Here is a 20,287-nt window from a genome sequence, read left to right as displayed (position 1 = left end):
ACATGGTTGTTTCAAAAATTGAATTGTATTTTTAAATGATTAGTCTATAGTAGTGTTTAATAAATATTATTTCCATTTCTCTCTCACCTCAAGACTCAGCGAAAGACATTTGTAATTGAATCCTGTTGAAACAATAGTTGTGCCTTGGTAAAACTCTCTGTCAGTTACTGTATGTACCTCAAGACCTGGGGAGGGATGTGCCATATCTTAGCCCCTGTTTAAGAAACCAAAGATGTAAAATTGAAACTTACACTGGATTTACATAGAGGTTGAGAATTGGCAGTACAAGTCACATCAAGGTTTTGTAAATGATTATTTTCCAGTCTATTCTGAAATAAAATTTAAATTTTTAACTCAGTACAGTGCATTATATCTATATAGGCTTTGGTGTCATGATTAGGTAAGTGGTGAGCAAACCAGGAACTACGAAGTTAAGACTAACGCAAGACGCTGTGGAGTTCATTGTCAGTGGCCGAGTAGAAATTCTAAAGCCTCCCACCATAAGATTTTTTGGCGATGATTATACTTTGAAGGAAATAAGACCTTGAGTTTTCATGTTTGAAAAAGCAAGAAATTGTGTAACTGTCAGAATGGACTTATACACATATCAGGCTTTAATCCCAAGATTTTGAAATTATTAAAGAAAAAGGTTATATTCACCTTAAGTAATAAGGATAGAAGGCTTGTCTGAGAACCATATTGTAAGCCTTCATGTCTACAATAGAAATACTTAACTTCTCTTCAAAAGCTTAAGCAGACTTTTAATTTCAGGTATTGCAAATAACAAATTATAGTTTCTGACTTTTTGTTTGAGTGTTACTATATTTGAGGTTGCGTAACAGTAATCAACATCTGGAAATGGGCACTGTTTTTAAAAGCCCTGGAGTAGAATCATAGTCAATGGCCAGACTAATGGGGTTTAAATCTGAGCTCTGCCACTTACTAACTTTGTGTCCTTCAAAAAGATCCTAAACCTCTCTACTGCCTCAGGAGTCTCATCTGTAAAATGGAGACAATAATAGTACCTATCTCACAGAGATCCTCTGAGAATTTAATAAATTAGCGCCATGACTGACACATAATAGTACCACTTGAACATATTGCTTCTATTTTCCATCATTCTGTCTCACTGGCATCATTAGTCAGCAATAAATAATAGAGGCTCTTAGAGAAATGAAGAGGAGATGGGGAATGAAAAGAGGCTGAAGGATTCCAAAAGCAATCTCTCCTGCTATTTTCTGCCTCTTAGTCTTTAGCATCTAATAAATCGAAACACTTTATGCTTGTAATTTTTTTCTATCAGTAGAAATGATATTTTAATTTCAATTCTGTTTGATCATATTTGTAACTATATAAATTGGAAGCTCACAAATTACTGCACAAACAGTGGATTTTCCTCTAGAAAATGAAGGATTGTACCTAGTGATCTTTTTTTTTTTTTTTTACATAGATATGTGTTTATTAGGTTTCCACTTTTTGCCTTCACGAAATTAAAAAGGCTTAAAATTTAATAACAATAACAATGTTTAAGGTAAGGATTGAAAACAAAAACCTCATAAAGAATGAATGAAGATAAATACATACAGAAAAGAAATCAGATGATTGCTGCACCAAAATAGTAAGCAATAATAATAATGATAATAATGCAAAGAAAGTAGCATTCACATCGTCAAATAAGAGTGTGTCTATTATAGAATGCTTTGACTCTGAGGTTCAGCATGGAGTCAGCAGTTAACTTCTTATTTTTTTCCAAAGTCTCAAAAAATACACAACTAATATTTATAAATAAAAGTAAAAGATAATTTCAAAAAACAGATCATACCATATCTTATAGACAATAGAAAAAGAAGAAATACTTCAAAATCATTCTACTTAATCTGGATATACCTGATATTAAAATTGGAGAAAATATATTATTATAAAGGGGAAATTACAAACATATTTCACTTATAAATGAAAAAAAGAAAAGAAAATAGTGACTAATTCTCACATAAATTACATTTAATTTTGACCAAAGTACATTACTTAAACATAACTAGTGATCTTATATACAGTTCCATAATTGATTATGTCTATAAACTTAATATTTTATTGAGGAATGAGAAGGGAATCCACATTTTTGACTCTTGAGTCCATGATAGTATTGTCCAAACATCCTTGTTTCTTTGATCGACAGAGGCAACCAAGCTAGGCTGGAATAGAATTTTTATAAGAGTCCTGAACTTTGATCCTTTTTAATTTGCAATATGTTTTTTCCACATTTCACTGAAAGATGCTTGACTATACAATTAATTTTGTCTCCATAATCACCTTTGGACATATTCCAGTTTATAAACTCTCCTGTAATCTACTTTCCCCCACTGACAAATTTGACCCCATTGTGTGTCAATTATATGCTTACACCCAATAGGTTCTTGGATGAAGTGCAGTCCTATTCGGGAGTTAACAAAATGAGTGTGCAGAACTTGGCAACTGTCTTTGGTCCTAATATTCTGCGACCCAAAGTGGAAGATCCTTTGACTATCATGGAGGGTAAGTAAATAATTATTTTATACCTTCATCTAAAAGAATCAACTGGTTGATTCTAGATTGGCCAGAATCTATTCTACTCTGAGAAAATCAAGGACGTAACCGAATCTGTGCCAATTCCATTTAGTCACTCAAGTTCCTCAAATGTAAAATCTTGTCTTTGAGAAAAACATAAAATTTACTAAATGCCTCCCCAGTAGCATTACAAGAATAAGTGGAACTTCCACAAATCATCTGAAAATGTTTTTCAAGAAGTGAGATAAATTTAGATCATTTTATAAGTCCTATAGAACTTTAATAGCATTTGAATTTTAAGTTAACATCTATTCATTAATTTTGGTTTTACATGACTGATTTCAAGAGGTAAAGAAATTTGATCCTTTATAAGATAATGTTGCTTGTTTATTTGTGCATTGTAACATGAAGGAATTCTTTTCTTCTGGATTAGAAAATGCCTTGTATTATTTTTCTCCATGAACTACATCTTCTGAGTATATCAAGCACACCTCGGTGCTTGGACACCTTTCTTACCTGTGCACATTGGTAGCGCCATTGTTTTCTGCACACTGGAACTAATTGATCATTTAAGAATATAATAGGGAAGCATTTGTGTTATTATCTGAGTTGCAAGTATACTTACTACTTATTTATGGAATTCTGTTATTACTTGAAAGAACAACTGACAAGCTATAGTCAGTCAGACTTGAGCATTTAGTAGACACTCAAAAATGAACTAAAAGTTTCACTTCAAGAAATACAGCTGTCACAAGTGGTTGCTGTTGATAAAATTTGGACTTGCATGTAAAAACATTGTATTTAACACCTTAAGCTTGACAGCTTCCTAATTCTTAACTACTTTCCTGGTGATTAGTGTAGATATTAATGAACATGTCTTTGACACCATAGAATTAATGTGTCATTTGGAAGACTGGGATAACGCTCAGTGAATTTTCCGAATGTCATGTTGTCACAAAGCCATGCATGTGTAAGAGATCCATTCAGATTAGCTTTTCTGACTTACAGACCTCAATCTACCTTTTCACATAGCTCTCAAAACTGTGGCATCTTGCTCTCTGAGATGTCCTGGATTTCTGTCCCTCCTTGGTTTTAACTGGTCCTTCCATTTCTTTAATCTCTGTTGTCCTACCCTGCACAATTTGGACTCCTCACTCAGCAGTTTCCCCTCCACATGGAGCCCGTCTACAAGACAGTTCTGGCTGGTCTGTGTTGGCAGTTCTTGGGGACTGGACGACTCTTCCACCTTCGGGCTTTACCACTGGCCATCTCTATTGGGACCTCTGTTGGACTAGGCATGACCCCTCGCTATTTTAGCCACTGTTCTTAAATTAGCCCTTTGCATTTCCAGTGAGTACCCGTGGATACATCAGGGATTGCGTGTGTTCAGGCCATCGGAGCCCCATTGCTTCCTCCTTGTTCTGATAACCATTTCAGAAAAAGAGTCCCAAAATTGCTTTGAAGGGTAGACTAGGTTTTGGCATTGGTGCCTAGCTTCCCTAAGGAAATATCTCAAAGGTGACCTTAGTGATATTTAGCAATGAGGTATGTAGCACTTTTTCTAGATTGAGTTCATGAATGTAATTGTCCAACCTCATATGTATGCTCAAAACTTGTCATCCTATCACCTTTATTCATAGCTCCAAACTGAAAATAGACCAATTCTCTATCAACTAGTGAACAGATAAATAAATCTGGCACATTTATAGAATAAAATGCTACTCAGACATGAAAAGAATGAACTACTGATACATGTAACAACATGGATAAATATAAAAATATTATGCTAAGTGAAAAAGACCCAGTCATAAAAAGCAACACACTGTGTAATTCCATTTATACAATATTCTAGAAAAGGCAAAACCACAGAGACAGAAAGGTAATCAGTGGAGGCCATGCCAGAGGTGGGTATAGGGGATTGACTTCAAAGGGCACAAGGGAAATTTTCTAGATTATGATTAGTTAATATTTTCGGGACCATACACATTTGTCAGAACTCAGGTAGCTTACGTTTATCTTCAGACATGCAGGATGACATATGCTCATATATACAGGGTTATTCATTCCAAAAAATCCAAATTGGAGTTATATTGCATACAACACTGTTCATGTTGTGTGTGTGTGTGTGTGTGTGTGTGTACACACATTTATATATTATTGTTACTGGAATTTCTGGGCCCCAGGTCTCAGGAATCAAAGAATGAATTCACAAACCACAAGTAAGCAAAAGGATTTGTTTTTTTATTGATAAAAGAAAGGAAAGAAGAGAACCTCTTGCACAGCAGAGAGGGTCCTGAGTAGGTTGCTGCTTTTGGCCTTCCTCTAGGGGGTTATTTACGTTTTCTAATCACCTCTCCTTTTCTGCAGGCAGGGGGATTGGGGGAAATGGAATGTATGTCTAAAATATGTCACAGCCATAGGTGCCAAAGGCCTGTGGGCAGAAGTTAATGTTTAAAACTGCCATTGTGCAGGAATGTGGTCATGTTTTGGATGTTCCACCCTTCCTGAGGAGTGGTGGCCTAGATAGAACATTGATCTTTACAAGCCTGCTTAGGTCCAGAAAATAGAGTCCATGTCCAGCCCTAGATGAGGGGAACCTATATCATAATATTTTTAAAACCTTAAGTATCTTTAAAGAATAATTAAATTCTTAGCCAATGCTTATGAAGAAAAGTGTCTATAATATAATATTTGGATCCCACTTTGTAAATGTATATAAGCCAGGGAAGAGTTGCTGGGTCATGTAGCACAGTGAGGCTCCAGTATCCACTTGGACTCTTCTGAATGGGTGGGTGATTATAACCACTCTGACCTCATTGTTTGGGCTTAATGTCCTTCATTGGCATTCTAACAAAGAAAATGACAGAGAGAAGGGAATAAAAAAGAAAAAAAATGATAATGAGTATACATATCATCATTACTACCATGCTAGTCTCTCCTAAATGGCTATAAAAATTCAAGGAAAGTCCCTTTACAAGGGATTATTGCCATTTATTGTCCCAGAAACTAGATGGTATCAAAGCCTGCCAAGATACTAGAAGGAGAGTTCTAAATCTCTAGAGCCCTGGCACTCACTGTATAATTGTGGCAGGTACACTTTGGCATGACTGTTCACAGACTCATCATGGAGAACCTGGGGATGTCACTCTTCAATTAATTAAATGCCCCTGCACAGTCCATAGCTATGATGGGAAGTAGTGATGCATCAAATGTTAATAGCCTAGTGATGGGAATAAAAGGTCCATTTTCCCAGAATACTAGGCAGAATCATATATTAATGGAAGCTACAAACCTTTGAAAATATAGGTCTGTCATGTGGGCAAATAGTGCATAGTGTCAGCAAACATAGTGCATATAAATGAGAGTGTTATCTTAACTACTTTGAAATCTTTTTATTAGATTCACTGCTTCATGCATTGAAGATAGGATGACAAATTTAGAGGCTACTAAAAGAGAAAAGATGGATACATGGTATAATTAATTTCATTCAGTTTTTTCTGCCACCACTCTGTAATAGCTGGCAATGATTCCGTCGACCTTAGTCTTTTTCTTAGTTTCCTACCCCAAGTTTACTTATTACTACTATAGTTTTAAATCCCAGCAGCTGAAATACAGGTGGACAAATACATAATGGGAAAGAAGAAGACTGAGTAATTAATTTCACCCCAGTCACATCCTCTGTATGGCCTGAGCAAACAACTTAACCTCTCTGATGTTTAATTTTCTCATCTGAAAAACTATTAGGTCCTGTCTTTCAGACTTCTGAGAAACTTAATTTGGAAGGTATAAGTGAGATATTGAGGTATTTTCATCTACCACAGTGTTTTTCAAACTCCAGCACACATAGGAATCATGTTGGGATATTGTTAAAATGCAAATTCTGATTTCCGTCTGCAGTGGGTACTAAAAATTTGAAACTTCAGATAATGACAGTGCTACTCCTCTGTCATTGCTGGTATCATTTGGAACCGGTTAGAAATCCAGAATCTCATGTTCCACCTAATTCCTCCTGAACTAGAATCTGCCTTTTAACAGGATCTCCAGCTAGTTTGTATGAATGAATATTTAGGCAACATTCTTCTGATAGCTGACCTGGCACATGCAGATACTTGATCGAATAGAAGCCTACTTGTTGCAGCCAGTTTTAGGGGATGGGAGCCCCACTCATTGTATCAAAAGGGAATATGTGAAGATGTATTTTGAGATTTTAGTTGACATGCCATTGAAGCTAATAAATCACTTGAGTTTTTGAATTGCTGCTTTACAGAGTAGATCAGTTTTTCTCTTTGCTATTATCTGAGTTACTTTTATTGTTTTTAACTATCCAAGACATAGATTTCTACTCCATATTTTACAGTGAATAGTAAAAGTAGGAGAATCAAATAGGAACCATACTATTTTCATCTGTATAAAAGAATTTTCATTCTTGAAGGTCTTCTTTGTTTAAAAATCCCTGAAGCTTTTATAGTTCTTGTAGAGCAGTCAAGACACACTCTCTTAGTTTTTGTTTTTCTGAGAATTTCTCAATTTCTCCTCCATATTTGAAATTTTGAAAACTTCATTGCATTGCTTTTTAGCCTTCCTGGTTTCTGATGAGAAATCTTATTGAGTGTCCCTTGTACATGACTCACTTTTCTCTTACTGCTTTTAAGATACTCTCTTTGTCTTCTGCGTAAGCAATTTGGCTACTATAGATCTCTTTACATTTACTTTGCTTGGAATTTGTTGAGCTTCCTGGATGTTTTTCAAGTATTTCATCAAACTGGGGCGTTTCCAGTTGCCACCTGTCTTTCTTCAAATATTCTTTCTGTTTATTTCTCTTTCTCCTCTCCTTTTGGAACTACCATTATCCTTATTGCAGTATACTTCATGGTACCCCACAGATTTCTGAGGCTCTGTTAATGCTTCTTTCTTTGGTTTTCTTACTGTTCCTTAGCCTGGGTAACTATAATTGACCTAATCAGAAAATTCATTCTTCTGCCTGATCAAATCTGCTTTTGATCCCCTCTACTGATTTTTTTCATTTTAAGAATATCTCAACTATTCTTGAGATATTCAACTCAAGAATATCTAGTTGGTTCTTTTTTATGCTTTCTGTCTTTTTATTGCTAGTCTCTATTTGGTGATACGTTGTTCTCACTTTCCTTTGTTTTTTTTATTCAGACATGATTTCCTTTTTGTTACCTGGACACATTGAAAATATATTGTGAGTACAATGTCTGGGCTTCTTCAGAGTCAGTTTTGCCTGTATGTGGGCTGTACTTACATTATGCTTTTCATGTCTGGTAATTTTTGGTTGAAAGCTGGACATTTTTAATGATATGTAGAAACTATGCATTTCAGATTCTCCCCCCACCTTCTTCTCAGGGTTTGTGGTTTCTATGTGGTTTTGTTTGTTTAGTTTCTGAACAAATTCTATAAAGTGTTTATTTTTACTTATGTGTGGTCATTCAAGTTTTTGTTTGGTTTACCTCATGACCAACTAATGATTAGCTAGAAATTTCCTAAAGTGCCTAATGCCAGTAAGTCTTCCAGTCTTAACCAAGTGGTTTTGTGTATATGTAGAGCCAAACCTTCAGCTAGGCAGTTTACAGCTCTTTCTTAACCTTCAGTTTTTGCTTGTGCAGAACTTTTAAATTTATCACAGGTGAGAACTTAGGGACTTCTCAGTTCTTTCCAGAGCACACACACATCCTGAGTATGCACACAACCCTAAATGTAAGTGTGGTCTTCTAGATTCCCAGGAATATATCAGAGCATTTCAGTTCCCTCTATGGAAATCTCATCACCCAGATTTGGGTTACCCTATTGTTTGTCCCAGCTGTCATCCATTGTTTCAGGCATTGATGATGTTAAATATAAGTGCTGCTTATTTTTTTTAACAAATGGCCCTGGGGGGAAAAACTGTTCATACTGAGCAAAGTCAAATAATGATAATTGTTTGAAAATTGAGTTGTGACAGAATTCCAACCCTGCTCTGCCCATTCCAGTGGCTGAAAGAGTGCTGATTCTCACTGTGATTGTGAGCTGTTGGTTGTCAAGTTGACTGCAATGTGAGAAGAGGAGAATGAGCCTAGGATAGGTTAATACACTGCAAAGTTTACTGCTCTTACTAAGAGCAGCCACTTTCTTGAATAAATATTCTGTGGATTGCTTCAAGCCATTAGCTAGCTTTCAGAGTTCTAAAAATGTTGATTCTGAAAATTTTGATTAGTTGCTTTTACGGCAAAGAGGATTTTTGTAGGTCTGCACTCCATCATTCTGGCTAATCTCACTTAAAATGCCCTGATGCTTTTCAGTGATGAGTGGAAGTCATATGGAACTTCATTGCCTTGCTGTATTCGAATGACCATACACAGCCTGTATGGTGTCTTTTTTAAAGGTGCCACTAATGTATCTTGATGCTTTGAGATGATTGTCAAATAAAAGGTTACAGTGACCTCCTCCTAAGAAAGATTTCTCATACTTATGTGTCAAACTTATAATAAATGTTGCATAATGCTTGAGAGTCTGGTCCTAGAACTAGATAACTCTAGGCTTGTCCCAAGTCTGGTCCTTAATAACATTGTGACCTTAGTCAAGTTACTTTATTATAGTACAGTGATAATTACAGTATATATTGATAGATTTCTTTCAAAATCCAAGGAAACTGCAAAAGCAAAATGCTTGGCACAGTTCAATAGCATAGAATAGATGTTTGAGAAATTTTAGCTTCTATTTCTGTTATCTTTAAGAATATAGTTTGGCAATGCTAACGATAATGATGAATGTTCACCTAAATGTGTTTAAGAGTCATATTCAAAATAGGAAATCAATCAAAACTGTCTGAGTCACACTACTTTTCTTTCTATGCAATTCTAGGCACCGTGGTGGTCCAGCAGTTGATGTCAGTGATGATCAGCAAACATGATCACCTCTTCCCTAAAGATGCAGAACTACAAAGCAAGCCCCAAGATGGAGTGAGTAACAACAACAATGAAATTCAGAAGAAAGCCATGATGGGCCAGTTACAGAACAAGGAGAACAACAATACCAAAGACAGCCCTGGTAGGAGGTGCTCTTGGGACAAGTCTGAGTCACCTCAGAGAAGCAGCATGGACAGTGGCTCACCCACAGCTTTATCAAGCAGCAAAACCAACAGCCCAAGGAACAGTGTTCACAAGCTGGATGTCTCTAGGAGTCCCCCACTCATGGTCAAAAAAAACCCAGCCTTCAATAAGGGTAGTGGGATAGTCACCAACGGGTCATTCAGCAGCAGTAACGCAGAAGGTTTTGAGAAAACCCAAACCACCCCCAATGGGAGCTTACAGGCCAGAAGGACCTCTTCACTAAAGGGGTCTGGTACCAAAATGGGCACCCACAGTGTACAGAATGGAACAACACGTGTGGGTGTTTTGAACACCGACACTCTGGGGAACCCTGTGAATGGTCGAAGCATGACCTGGCTGCCAAATGGCTATGTGACCCTAAGGGATAACAAGCAGAAAGAGCAGTCTGGGGAGTCAGGCCAGCATAATAGACTTTCCACCTATGACAATGTCCATCAGCAGTTCTCCATGATGAACCTTGATGACAAACAGAGTGTGGACAGTGCCACCTGGTCCACCTCCTCTTGTGAAATCTCCCTCCCTGAGAACTCCAACTCCTGCCGCTCTTCCACCACCACCTGCCCAGAACAAGACTTTTATGGTGGGAACTTTGAGGACCCTGTTTTGGATGGGCCTCCACAGGATGACCTTTCCCACCCTGGGGACTATGAAAACAAAAGTGACCGTAGGAGTGTGGGAGGTCGGAGTAGTCGTGCCACCAGCAGCAGTGACAACAGTGAGACATTTGTTGGCAACAACACCAGCAACCACAGTGCACTGCATAGTCTTGTTTCCAGCCTGAAACAGGAAATGACCAAACAGAAGATAGAGTACGAGTCCAGGATAAAGAGGTGAGGAAAATCTGGAGGTCGTAACTGCCAGGTGCAGTAGCCACCTCCTCCTTTGGGATGAGATCACACACAGGGTTAAATATGCCAGCTCCAAAGTCAGAAACAACCAAGTTCAAGTCTTCCCTTCACTACTCTTGCACTGTGGGACTTTGGGGAAGTTAGCTTCCCCAAAAGCTAACTCTGTAAGCTTCAGTTTTCCAATGTAAATATTTAAATACTGGTAGTACCTCAAGGGCACATAAGAAGCATTTGAGAACTGTCCCTGGCAAAGAATAGGTACTCAATAATGTTATCTTCAGTTGTCATTAAGTATGTAACTTTTTACGAATGGGCCAGAAGGACAGGAGCAGGGAGGAAATGGATGAGCAGAAGGACCCTGTTAGTTTTCACTGATTAAAAAAGGATGGAATTAAGGCAAAAAGAAAAAAGTTGTAAAAGTAATCAGACCCTCATTTTTGGTTCTCTCAATAATTGCATGCTGAGATAGTATCTTATATCTACCAGGCTCAGTTCCAGGCCCTGAGGATTCACGCGAGCTCAGAGAGGGGAGAGGTACCAGGTGACACGGGGACTTGAGGGGGTCATTTCAGCTTTGACTTTTACTCTGAGATAGGAATCAAAGGAGGCTTCTGAGAGGAAAGTAACATGGAGTATTCACATAGGGAAACTGGAGCCTATCTGGGGAACAAAGAATATGATTTATAAAGAATCAGCCATGTTAAAACCTGACTTTTATCATTCTGTGTCTTCTCATAAGATGGCCAGGGTGGAAGTAGCCCCTGTCTTGGTCTTGGTCTTTGTCCCAGTCAAGTCGTGATTTGGGAGACCTCGTGCTGTGTGGTTTATGAGGAGCCTCAACAGATTATCCTGACTCAACTTTTTCCAGAGCTCAATCTCCACAGTTTCTGTTTTTATGTATAAAGCTGGCTTTGCATCATCTTAGTATACTTCCTATCTATTGATAAATTATCAAGCCAAAGGTAGCATACTTTCAGAAGCTGTGGCAAAGTAAATACAAACAAAAACACTACTTAGAAATGAAACTGAGCAATTACCTCCCTGGAAAGTATTTGTAATTAAGTTTCACTGAATGGAAATGTGGTTTCACTAATGCTGAGTGGCAGGAGGTTTAAATAAGAAAAAATTCAGGTCATCACCTTAAAAGGAGACTCTTCTTTCTGAATGTAGTTTTTGGAACTAGTAGCTACTGGAATTCAGAACTGCTGCCAATGCATGATGATAAATACACACTTAGCACTGGGAACCTTATCTTTGGAGGCAAGAGATAACATGTAAACCTCATAGTAGGAGGAGAGAAAAAAGTTATCCCTCTCCAGCTGCAGATGTATATATTCATTTCTGAGGATATTGGTGCTGCACATATGACTTGAGATCTATGAAGTGTTTCAAAGACTTTGATAAAATAAAAGAACTTTCCAATAGAGTATCATCTCAGTGGGCCATTTCACTGGACCAAGAGAGAGTTCTGCAGAGGGGTAGGACAGAGGATTGCCACTGGCCAAAGCTCAGAAATACAAGAGGTTACATGTTGTAGATAATTTCTGGTCATTCCTGTTTAGAGTTACACATTTTTCTTTAAATTCCTTTTTAACTCTACCCCACAAGTATTAAGAATGAATGGATGGATAGATGATAGATAGATAGATAGATAGATAGATAGATAATAGATAATATTTTACTTTGTTGAATTATTAGTCAATGAGATATATGTTCTTCAGTTTATAACCATAAAAAAGGTGGTCTTTTTTCACCTCTCCAAATTGGTTTCTAACTTTATTTTCTTAAAAAAAATTGCATTGTGGTCAGAGAAATTCATTTGTATAATACCATTTATTTGGTCTATTGAAATTATTATCTTATTTTTAGGTTGGGATTTTATATATGACCAATAGATAAGTCTCTTAATCAAATTGTTCAAATCTTCTGCCTTCCTCCTGAATCGTATCACATTGATCTATAATTTTGAGAAAATATTCTAAAATCTCCTAACATTATTTTAGACTTATCTATTTCTCCTTATAATGATGTTATATTTTATTGAATAATTTGAGGTTTTGCCAGTAGTTGAATAATAGTACAGAATTCTTTATATCTCTCTAATGAATTGATCTTTTTATTACTAAATAATGGTCATCTGAATTACAGCAATGGTTTTTTCCTGAAAGTTTATTTTTTTCTGATATTAATATTGCTACACCATCTTTCTTTTGATTAGTAACTTTCTAATATATCTTTTCCATCCTTTAACCTTTAAACTTATTTGATCTGAAAACTTATTTTCTAATTCTGGAATATTTTTATCTGTCACCCTTTTTGTCTATTTCTTCTTTACTCTCTTAATTTTTCCTTTCTAGAACCCTCGTTAAGACATACTGGACCTTCCTAATCTGTCTTCTGTCTCTGTTAACTTTTCTTTTTCACATTACATTTTTATCATTATCATTTTGTGAGGTTATCTGGGTAATCTTTCTCAGGCCTGCTTTGTGATTTACTAATCTCTCTTCTGCCACTTCCCTAATCCTATGACTACAGATTTTTTAGTCATATTTTTTGTAAGGACACTTGATGTTTCAAGACTCAGATGAATCACTTGTACCTTTCTGCCTTTCTTATCCTGAAGGCCCCAGCTTCTGTCCCCATATAAAAAAGAAAACTCCAGGGTGCCACCTGTGGCTCAATGGGTAGGGCACTGGCCCCATATACCAAGGATGACAAGTTTGAACCCGGCCCCAGCCAAACTGCAACAAAAAATAGCTGAGCATTGTGGAGAGCGCCTATAGTCCCAGCTACTCAGGAGACTGAGGCAAGAGAATAGCCTAAGCCCAGGAATTGGAGGTTGCTGTGAGCTATGACACCACAGCACCTACTGAGGGTGATAAAGTAAGAATCTGTCTCTACCAAAAAAAAAAAAACCACAGTCCCAGCCTCAGGGCCATCTACCCCGGTGTGCTTCTGCTGACTATTTTCCATATTTGAGTTTCTTCCTTGATTCTGATACCTCAAGCTACTTTATTTTATTTGTATTAACCTTAATTAAATGTTCTTAAAATATATTTCTGATATATTTTTCCAGCATTTTTATGTGTTTGTATTAGGAAGGAGTCCTTTGTATTTAATTCATTCTTTTATATTCTTGGAAGTTTCATGCAAGTTCCTGACACATATAATGTAGCAATACTATTGTTTTGTGGGAGTTTTCTTTTTTAGTATTTAAGATTCAGTTTCTTCCAACAGTTTTGGCTCTGAAATGGTTTAGGAAAGCAAAAAGAATATATTCTAGAAGAAGTCTAGGTTCCAACCAGCACAGTACCAGACTCTTATAAAAATGTGAATATAGAAATGCTGTAGGGATATAGCATGTAAAGTTCTAGTTCCTTCCAAAGGAAGTTTAGATTCATTTTAAAGTATCATTACCTGGGTGAATATCAACATATGGGGCTCATTTGATCAAAACATGAAAATGATTGAGATTTTAAAATTGTTATGAAAACAGTCAGATTTCTGAGAGCTACTCCCATATTAGCCTTTCAGGTTTTAATGTTATGGTATCCTGAATGAGCCCCATGGAACTTTATCTCAGCATAGAAGAAATGAAAAAGCCAGTTGTTACCAACGTACATGTTACAATACACAAGAATGTAGTACTCTTTTATTTAAGCAATATGTATATATTTTTGATCTTCGTGGTTATGAAAAAACACACACACCCCTTTTAAAAGAAGCTACTTACAACTCTACAATTATCCAAAAGAATATAGCTATCAATTTATGGTGTTATAAAGTAGCTATATCCTAAGATACACTAGTGACATGGAAAATGGTGAGAGTTGGAGATAGTGGGCTACTTGGACTGGCTCTATTTTTTGCAAAATATCATTTGGGGTGTTTACATAACACAGTAATCTTTACCTCATTTGCTAGTGTTAGCTGGCTACTTTGGGTACTGTTTTATAAGACGGGGTACATGTGATTTTGTTATATGGCTTGCTTTTGTAAGGTTAAAGTCTGAGTTGTAGTTGTGTCCTCTGCCCAGGACCAGTAGGTGGGAATTTCCCCGTCCCTCCCCCCTTCTCCCCCAAACTTGAACTTGATTGCATTATTTTCACCTGCAAGCATTGAGGTGCTGATCTACCCACTCGCATTTAGTCCAGAGTTCTTGTGATGGTTTTTTTTCCACTCTCATGATATTTCACTTAAGAGAATGGTCTCCAGTTCCATCCAGATTATTAGAATAGATATAAGATTGCTATCTCTTTTATGACTGAGTACTATTTCATAGCATGCATATGCCACAATTTTTTAATCCTCTCATGAAAGGCACCTGGGTTATTTCCATGATTTTGTGATTGTGAATTGTACTAGTGTAAACATTTGAATGCAGGTGTCTTTATAATAAAATTCCTGTTTTTCCTTTGGGCAAATGCCCAGTAGCAAGATTGCAGGATTAAATGGTAGATCTATTTTTAGTTCTGAGATTCTATCTTTTCCAGGAAAGCCTGTTCTTGACAGTGGACCTATGCCAACCATGTCATTTCTCTATCATTTCTTTGATAGAAAACAAATGAGGTTGCCCTGTTTCTTCTAACTTTATCAGACTTTCCCCCTTTCATTTAGTAAGATCAAGTTGACAAGTAATGTTCAGGAAGCTTTCTGGGTTGGGCTGCCTCCTGCTGCTCCCCTCCTGTGCTGCAGGGCTTGGGTCTCTGGCTTCTCCTGCCCAATTTGCTCATTCACCATTAAAGAATGTCTCGGGGCTTCCGGAGAAGACTTGGGGCCTAATTACTGTAACTTTCAAGCAATTTAAATAATCGGACTTACTGTTGTGAAGTGCTTTATTCCAAGTTCCTAAGCGATGTAGAGAGTTCAGAAAATGTTTGCTTCCCTCGTGCATTTCAAGTCAGTAAAATCACTCTATCTCTTACCCTGCCCCCATCCTTTGTAGCTTAGAACAACGAAACTTGACTTTGGAAACAGAAATGATGAGCCTCCATGATGAACTAGATCAAGAGAGGAAAAAGTTTACGATGATAGAAATCAAAATGCGAAACGCTGAGCGCGCGAAGGAAGATGCAGAGAAAAGAAACGACATGCTGCAGAAGGAAATGGAGCAGTTTTTCTCCACGTTTGGGGAGCTGACAGTGGAGCCCAGGAGAACGGAGAGAGGGAACACAATATGGATCCAGTGAGGCTGCACTCTCCCGCTGTCTCCCACGGCTCTGGGAAGAACGCTGGGATTCTGGTGGGTGTTAACGTGGGATCAGGTGGCTGGTCACCTGGCTGTACAGAGCTCTAATTGGTGAAGGCGTATCATTTACAGACATTAATCATCCTTATCTGCAATGTGTACCAAAGTTATATCATGCCCCATAATGCTACTGTCAAGTGTTACAACTGGATATGTGTATAGAGAGTAGTTTTTAAAAAGTTAACTAAAAATGAGGAGCTTATTGCAAGAATTATTTTATTGCAAGTCTTGTATTTAAAATGTCAAATCAGTATGTGGTTGCAATTCAGCTTGCTTTCAAGCTTCACCTCTTGCACTTAACATGAGCTATTTTTGGCATTGTGTTATCATCAGCTTATTTTCTAGATCAATATTTTTATTTCCCTTTTTGCTGAAGAAATGAAGATAAGCAGAAATATAAATATATATAAATATATATAAGATGAATTATTAAAATTTAAAAAAATACTGTGTCTGTGCTATTTGCTCCAATAGAGCTGTGTAGTTTCTGAATATAGTGGAATCAGCCAGACCCTTGAACTGCTTTTTTAATTCTTCTCTGCACTGTTCAGTTGTGCTTTGTGAGATGTTTAAAGTAGGAACTATGCATCTGTCTCAGAAAGTCCCCGTCTCAAGCCCCCTGCTACCTTGCCAGATCCTTAGATATGTGTCTCTTACAGGGGAAAAACAGCAAGATGGCATTTTCCCAGACATGCCTTGACTGACTCTGTCCTCTGGCCTGAATCTCTATACCCATAACCGCTGGATGGCTATTAGAGGAATCCTTCCTGCTGTTTGGAAGTTGGGGAACAACCCTTGCCAAACCCACCATGGCTGTATAAGCACCTGTCACCCCTCAGAGCCCTCTCTGCCCCCTCCACAGTTGCACTTTTGAGTAGCAGCAGTAAAATGGCGCTACTGTGTCCCTCTCAGTGAAACCACTGGAGTACGTGACATGCTTCTCTCCCTTAGGCTGTTGCCCGCTGGGATTCTCTCTGCACTGTAGCTGGCAAAGGCATTTTGCAGCAAGAAGAAGATGGGGAGAGGGGACGGCAGAGGAGAGAAGGCCCAGAGGAGAAAGGGAAAAGTGTGGAGAAAACAAACCAATTTTGCTTCTAATTTTGACAATGTGATGCTTCTCTGTTGAAAACACATTGATTTACAATAGTTTTAAGTCACAAATGCTTGATGGTCCAATTTTGACAAATATACGAGCATTGATAATGTTAACTTTCTAGGAAAACCAAGGACTAGAATTTTGGGAGAATAATTCTTCACATTTCAAAAAGACAATGATTTTGAGTAGCCAGGAAAATAAATCTCACACTAGCGCAAAGAAACACAAAAGGTATCCTTGGGAATAAAGACTACACAGTTAAGTTTATGAGATTTGTGTCGTCTAAAGGTTGTAAGTTTGCATGTGTTCATTTGTTTTCATGGGGGACGTGGTCTCCACAGCATTTGTTCTTGGCACTGTCCTGCTTTTCTTTCTACCTGGCCATGGAGCAAACGCAACCCGGACCTTGAGGATAATCAGTATCTATACGGCCCTAGCTCCTTTATCTTTAGTTCTACTCTGCAGTTATTTAACTGGATACTTCCACATGGGTATCCCATAAAATCCAAACTTGAAATGTACATGATGGATCTCAATAGCTTTTTCCTGTACACTTTTTCCTCATTTTCCAGTCCTTATCTTAATTAACGAAATCCTCAGACTCATCCAGAAAGCTATACGAGGCAATAGTAATAAACGTTAGGCAGTCGGACTGCTCTCATTCAAATCCCCTGTGATTTTCTAGCTGTTACTGAACCTCCCATGCACAGATTTTTCTCTGTGCCATTAGAATAATAAAAATGCTACCCGCATAGCCTTGCTACGTGGTCTTCACTGGATGATTTGTGTTAGGCTGAGCACAGCAGCTATATTCAGGAAGGACTCCATAAATGTCCGCTCTTATTCCTACTCTGCCCTTCTCTTCACTCCCAAATTTGCTCACCAATTGGTCTATTCCACGCATCACTGGCTTTTTAATCTGCTTATTCAATCAGTCTGCCTTCGCCTTCTGATGGATACATCCTGCCCACCCTGTGTTCCAGTACCACTCTCTACAGTGGTCTTCTGACTATACCTTGGCCTTGATAATAACTTTTGATGACTCTCATTTACTGATGACAAAGCCCTTCATATAGCATAGAAGACTTATGTTCAGTTTAATTCTCATCTCCTACCACTCCCCACCACACCTTCCGGGCCTTTCCATGCCTCTACAATGCTCGCGTGCCATTGCCATGTCCGTCTTTTTGCCTTCCTTCCATCTGACACACTCCAACCATTTTTAGGAACCATTTCGATGTCAGTTCCTCCAGGAAGCTTCCTAGAGTCTCTGCTTAAAGCAGTTAGTCGCCTTGGGCTTTCACTTCACGCATATCTCTTTTAGCCTCTCTCACCTCTGTTTATTGTCTTCCCCAAATGTGAAGCAGTGTGGAGGACAGCATGGGGGAGTGGAAATGAGAGCAGCTCCGACTTAGCGGTGCATCTCCACGTGCCCTACGGGAGAGGCCGGGCAAGGGCAGTCACTGAACGCCTCTGACCTCATCTGCAAAGGGAAACACTGGCTCCTACAAAGTAGGCGTGTCGTGGTGCTTAAAAGTGGGGTGTAAGGTGTCGATTCCACGGCCGGCCCCTGCTCCACTGACAGCTCTGTTGATAAATGGAGCTCCTCAAGGGACCAGAGTTTTATTTTATTGAACTTAAATCCCTCCCTATCTGTGTCTTATGCCAAACAGAGTGTCAGCACAGAGAATCAGCAATAATTTTTTGAATGAAAACATACACATGTGCACACAGAGAATGTGTTATTCAGCCTTTGATATTTGAGACATGCTGTTGTTAATTTGAAGTGTCAATCTCGGTAACAATGACCTCTAATGGATGGATAACATGAGCGGCCTGTTCATCTGGCTTTCCGTTACTCTAGCTAAAAGTCTAGACCCAAAAAAAAAAAAAAAAAATCAACTGCAAATTAACATAAGAATAAATTAAGAATGAGAAAGTAGGAGGTAGAAAGAGTTCCTCGGCTACATCTTCATTAACATTATTTAGGTAATTAACATGAATCCTAAATTATAATTTCAAGAGGAAAAGTTTGAGTCCTGGTGTTGGGCGACTGTGCTACTTCACTAGTCCAACCATGCGGTGAGGTGAAGAATATTTAAAATAGAATTGCCTATGACATCAGGCCCTCTGAAACATGGATTTTGTATGTAACATTTGAAATAACTTAAAACTCCAGGTGGAATGACTTATTCCTTTTTATTCACATGTTGGAGTTTCCCTCAAAATAATCAGAACATTCCCAGGTAGAATAGTTTATAATGATATAATTATGTCACCCTGAAAATTCAGGTGAGCATTAAAGAATGTGATGCTGGCCACAAACCCCTCCTTACGCTGCACCCTGATTAGAGCCACATCTTAGAAAGGAACGTTCCTTAGCTTTAGAATTAGAAACCTGGGTTCAAATCCCAGCTCTGCCGCTTCATAGCTGTACCAACTTGTTACATAATGTTTGCAAGCTTGAATATGTGCTTCCCGGAAGTAGTGATAATTGTGCCTCCCTTATCATAGTTTTTTGAGGACTGGGTAAGATAAAATGATTAACACCATGCCTGGTGCATAGTGAGTGCTCACTAAATGGGAGTTGTCAGCCCTCAAATTACCTCTGTTCCAAACATATTCTTTCTGCCAAAGAACATAGCAAGGTCTGGCCTTAGGAATTTCACCTGCAGTGAAAGAGTATTGTACTCACCAGCATAGGACATAATTATCACCCAGTCCCGGGGAATCCAATTTTATTTGCGCCCAGATAATCTGCCAGAAATTGTTGGTAAGGAGAGAAACCTGAAGCATCCCTTCTCCTCTGACATAACAGAGTTCCACTCATGACCTGAGAAAAGTGTCTAAGGAACCACCTGTAACTGTCCTTCATCAGCTCTGTCCATGTCCCCACTCAAGATGGTGCTGGGGGTTAAAGGCATCAGGCAAAACACAGTGACGGAGTCTGGGGATGTGGACAGGGAACTGAAGGCTGTGGACTGGTGCTCAGTTGTACGGCAGCCACACTCATTACCACGTGATATGATGTACTATGAAGCAACTTCAGCATCACGCGGTGAAGCTGGGGACGGCCTTGCAGAGCCATGACCGTGATCTGAGTCCTCGGTGAAGTGTAGGAAGTCAGCCGGGTGGCAGTTTTGGTAAGGGGCCTTTCTTGCCCATGGAACAGCACGTGCAAAAGTAAAATCAGGAAGACCCCAGGGAGTCTTTTCAATGAAATCAGAATGACCTATGCAGCAAGGTGGCATTGTTCCGGCCTTGTTAAGACCCGGAGGCACACTGAGCGCTGCTGAGCTGCCGCTCTCTTAGTCAAAGAAAGCAGCCACGCTGAAAACGCTTTGCCTTGTGTGAAGTCACAGACCACCGGAAAAGAATGCTGGAGCTGCAGCTCCCACAGCTCTATCTCGTTATTCTCTTTATGGTCTTCCTAATTGCACAC

General features: G+C 38.5%; 1 protein-coding gene across 2 annotated transcripts in view; it reads left to right on the top strand.

Annotated features, from left to right (window-relative positions):
* ARHGAP24 (Rho GTPase activating protein 24) overlaps window positions 1-16,185 on the top strand; it is a 368,579-nt gene extending 352,394 nt beyond the window's left edge. For both annotated transcript variants that reach the window (XM_003790030.3, XM_023513403.1), the window contains 3 exons: window positions 2,411-2,532; window positions 9,406-10,483; window positions 15,447-16,185. In XM_003790030.3, coding sequence (XP_003790078.1) covers window positions 2,411-2,532; window positions 9,406-10,483; window positions 15,447-15,690 — 1,444 coding nt within the window. In that variant the 3' untranslated portion in view covers window positions 15,691-16,185. The remainder of the gene's footprint in view (window positions 1-2,410; window positions 2,533-9,405; window positions 10,484-15,446) is intronic.
* The last annotated feature ends 4,102 nt before the right edge of the window (window positions 16,186-20,287 follow it).

The sequence above is a fragment of the Otolemur garnettii genome, unplaced genomic scaffold (assembly GCF_000181295.1).
Source record: "Otolemur garnettii isolate 467f Iridium unplaced genomic scaffold, OtoGar3 scaffold00039, whole genome shotgun sequence".
Lineage (NCBI taxonomy): Eukaryota > Metazoa > Chordata > Mammalia > Primates > Galagidae > Otolemur > Otolemur garnettii.
This window is presented reverse-complemented; position numbering and strand designations above follow the sequence as displayed.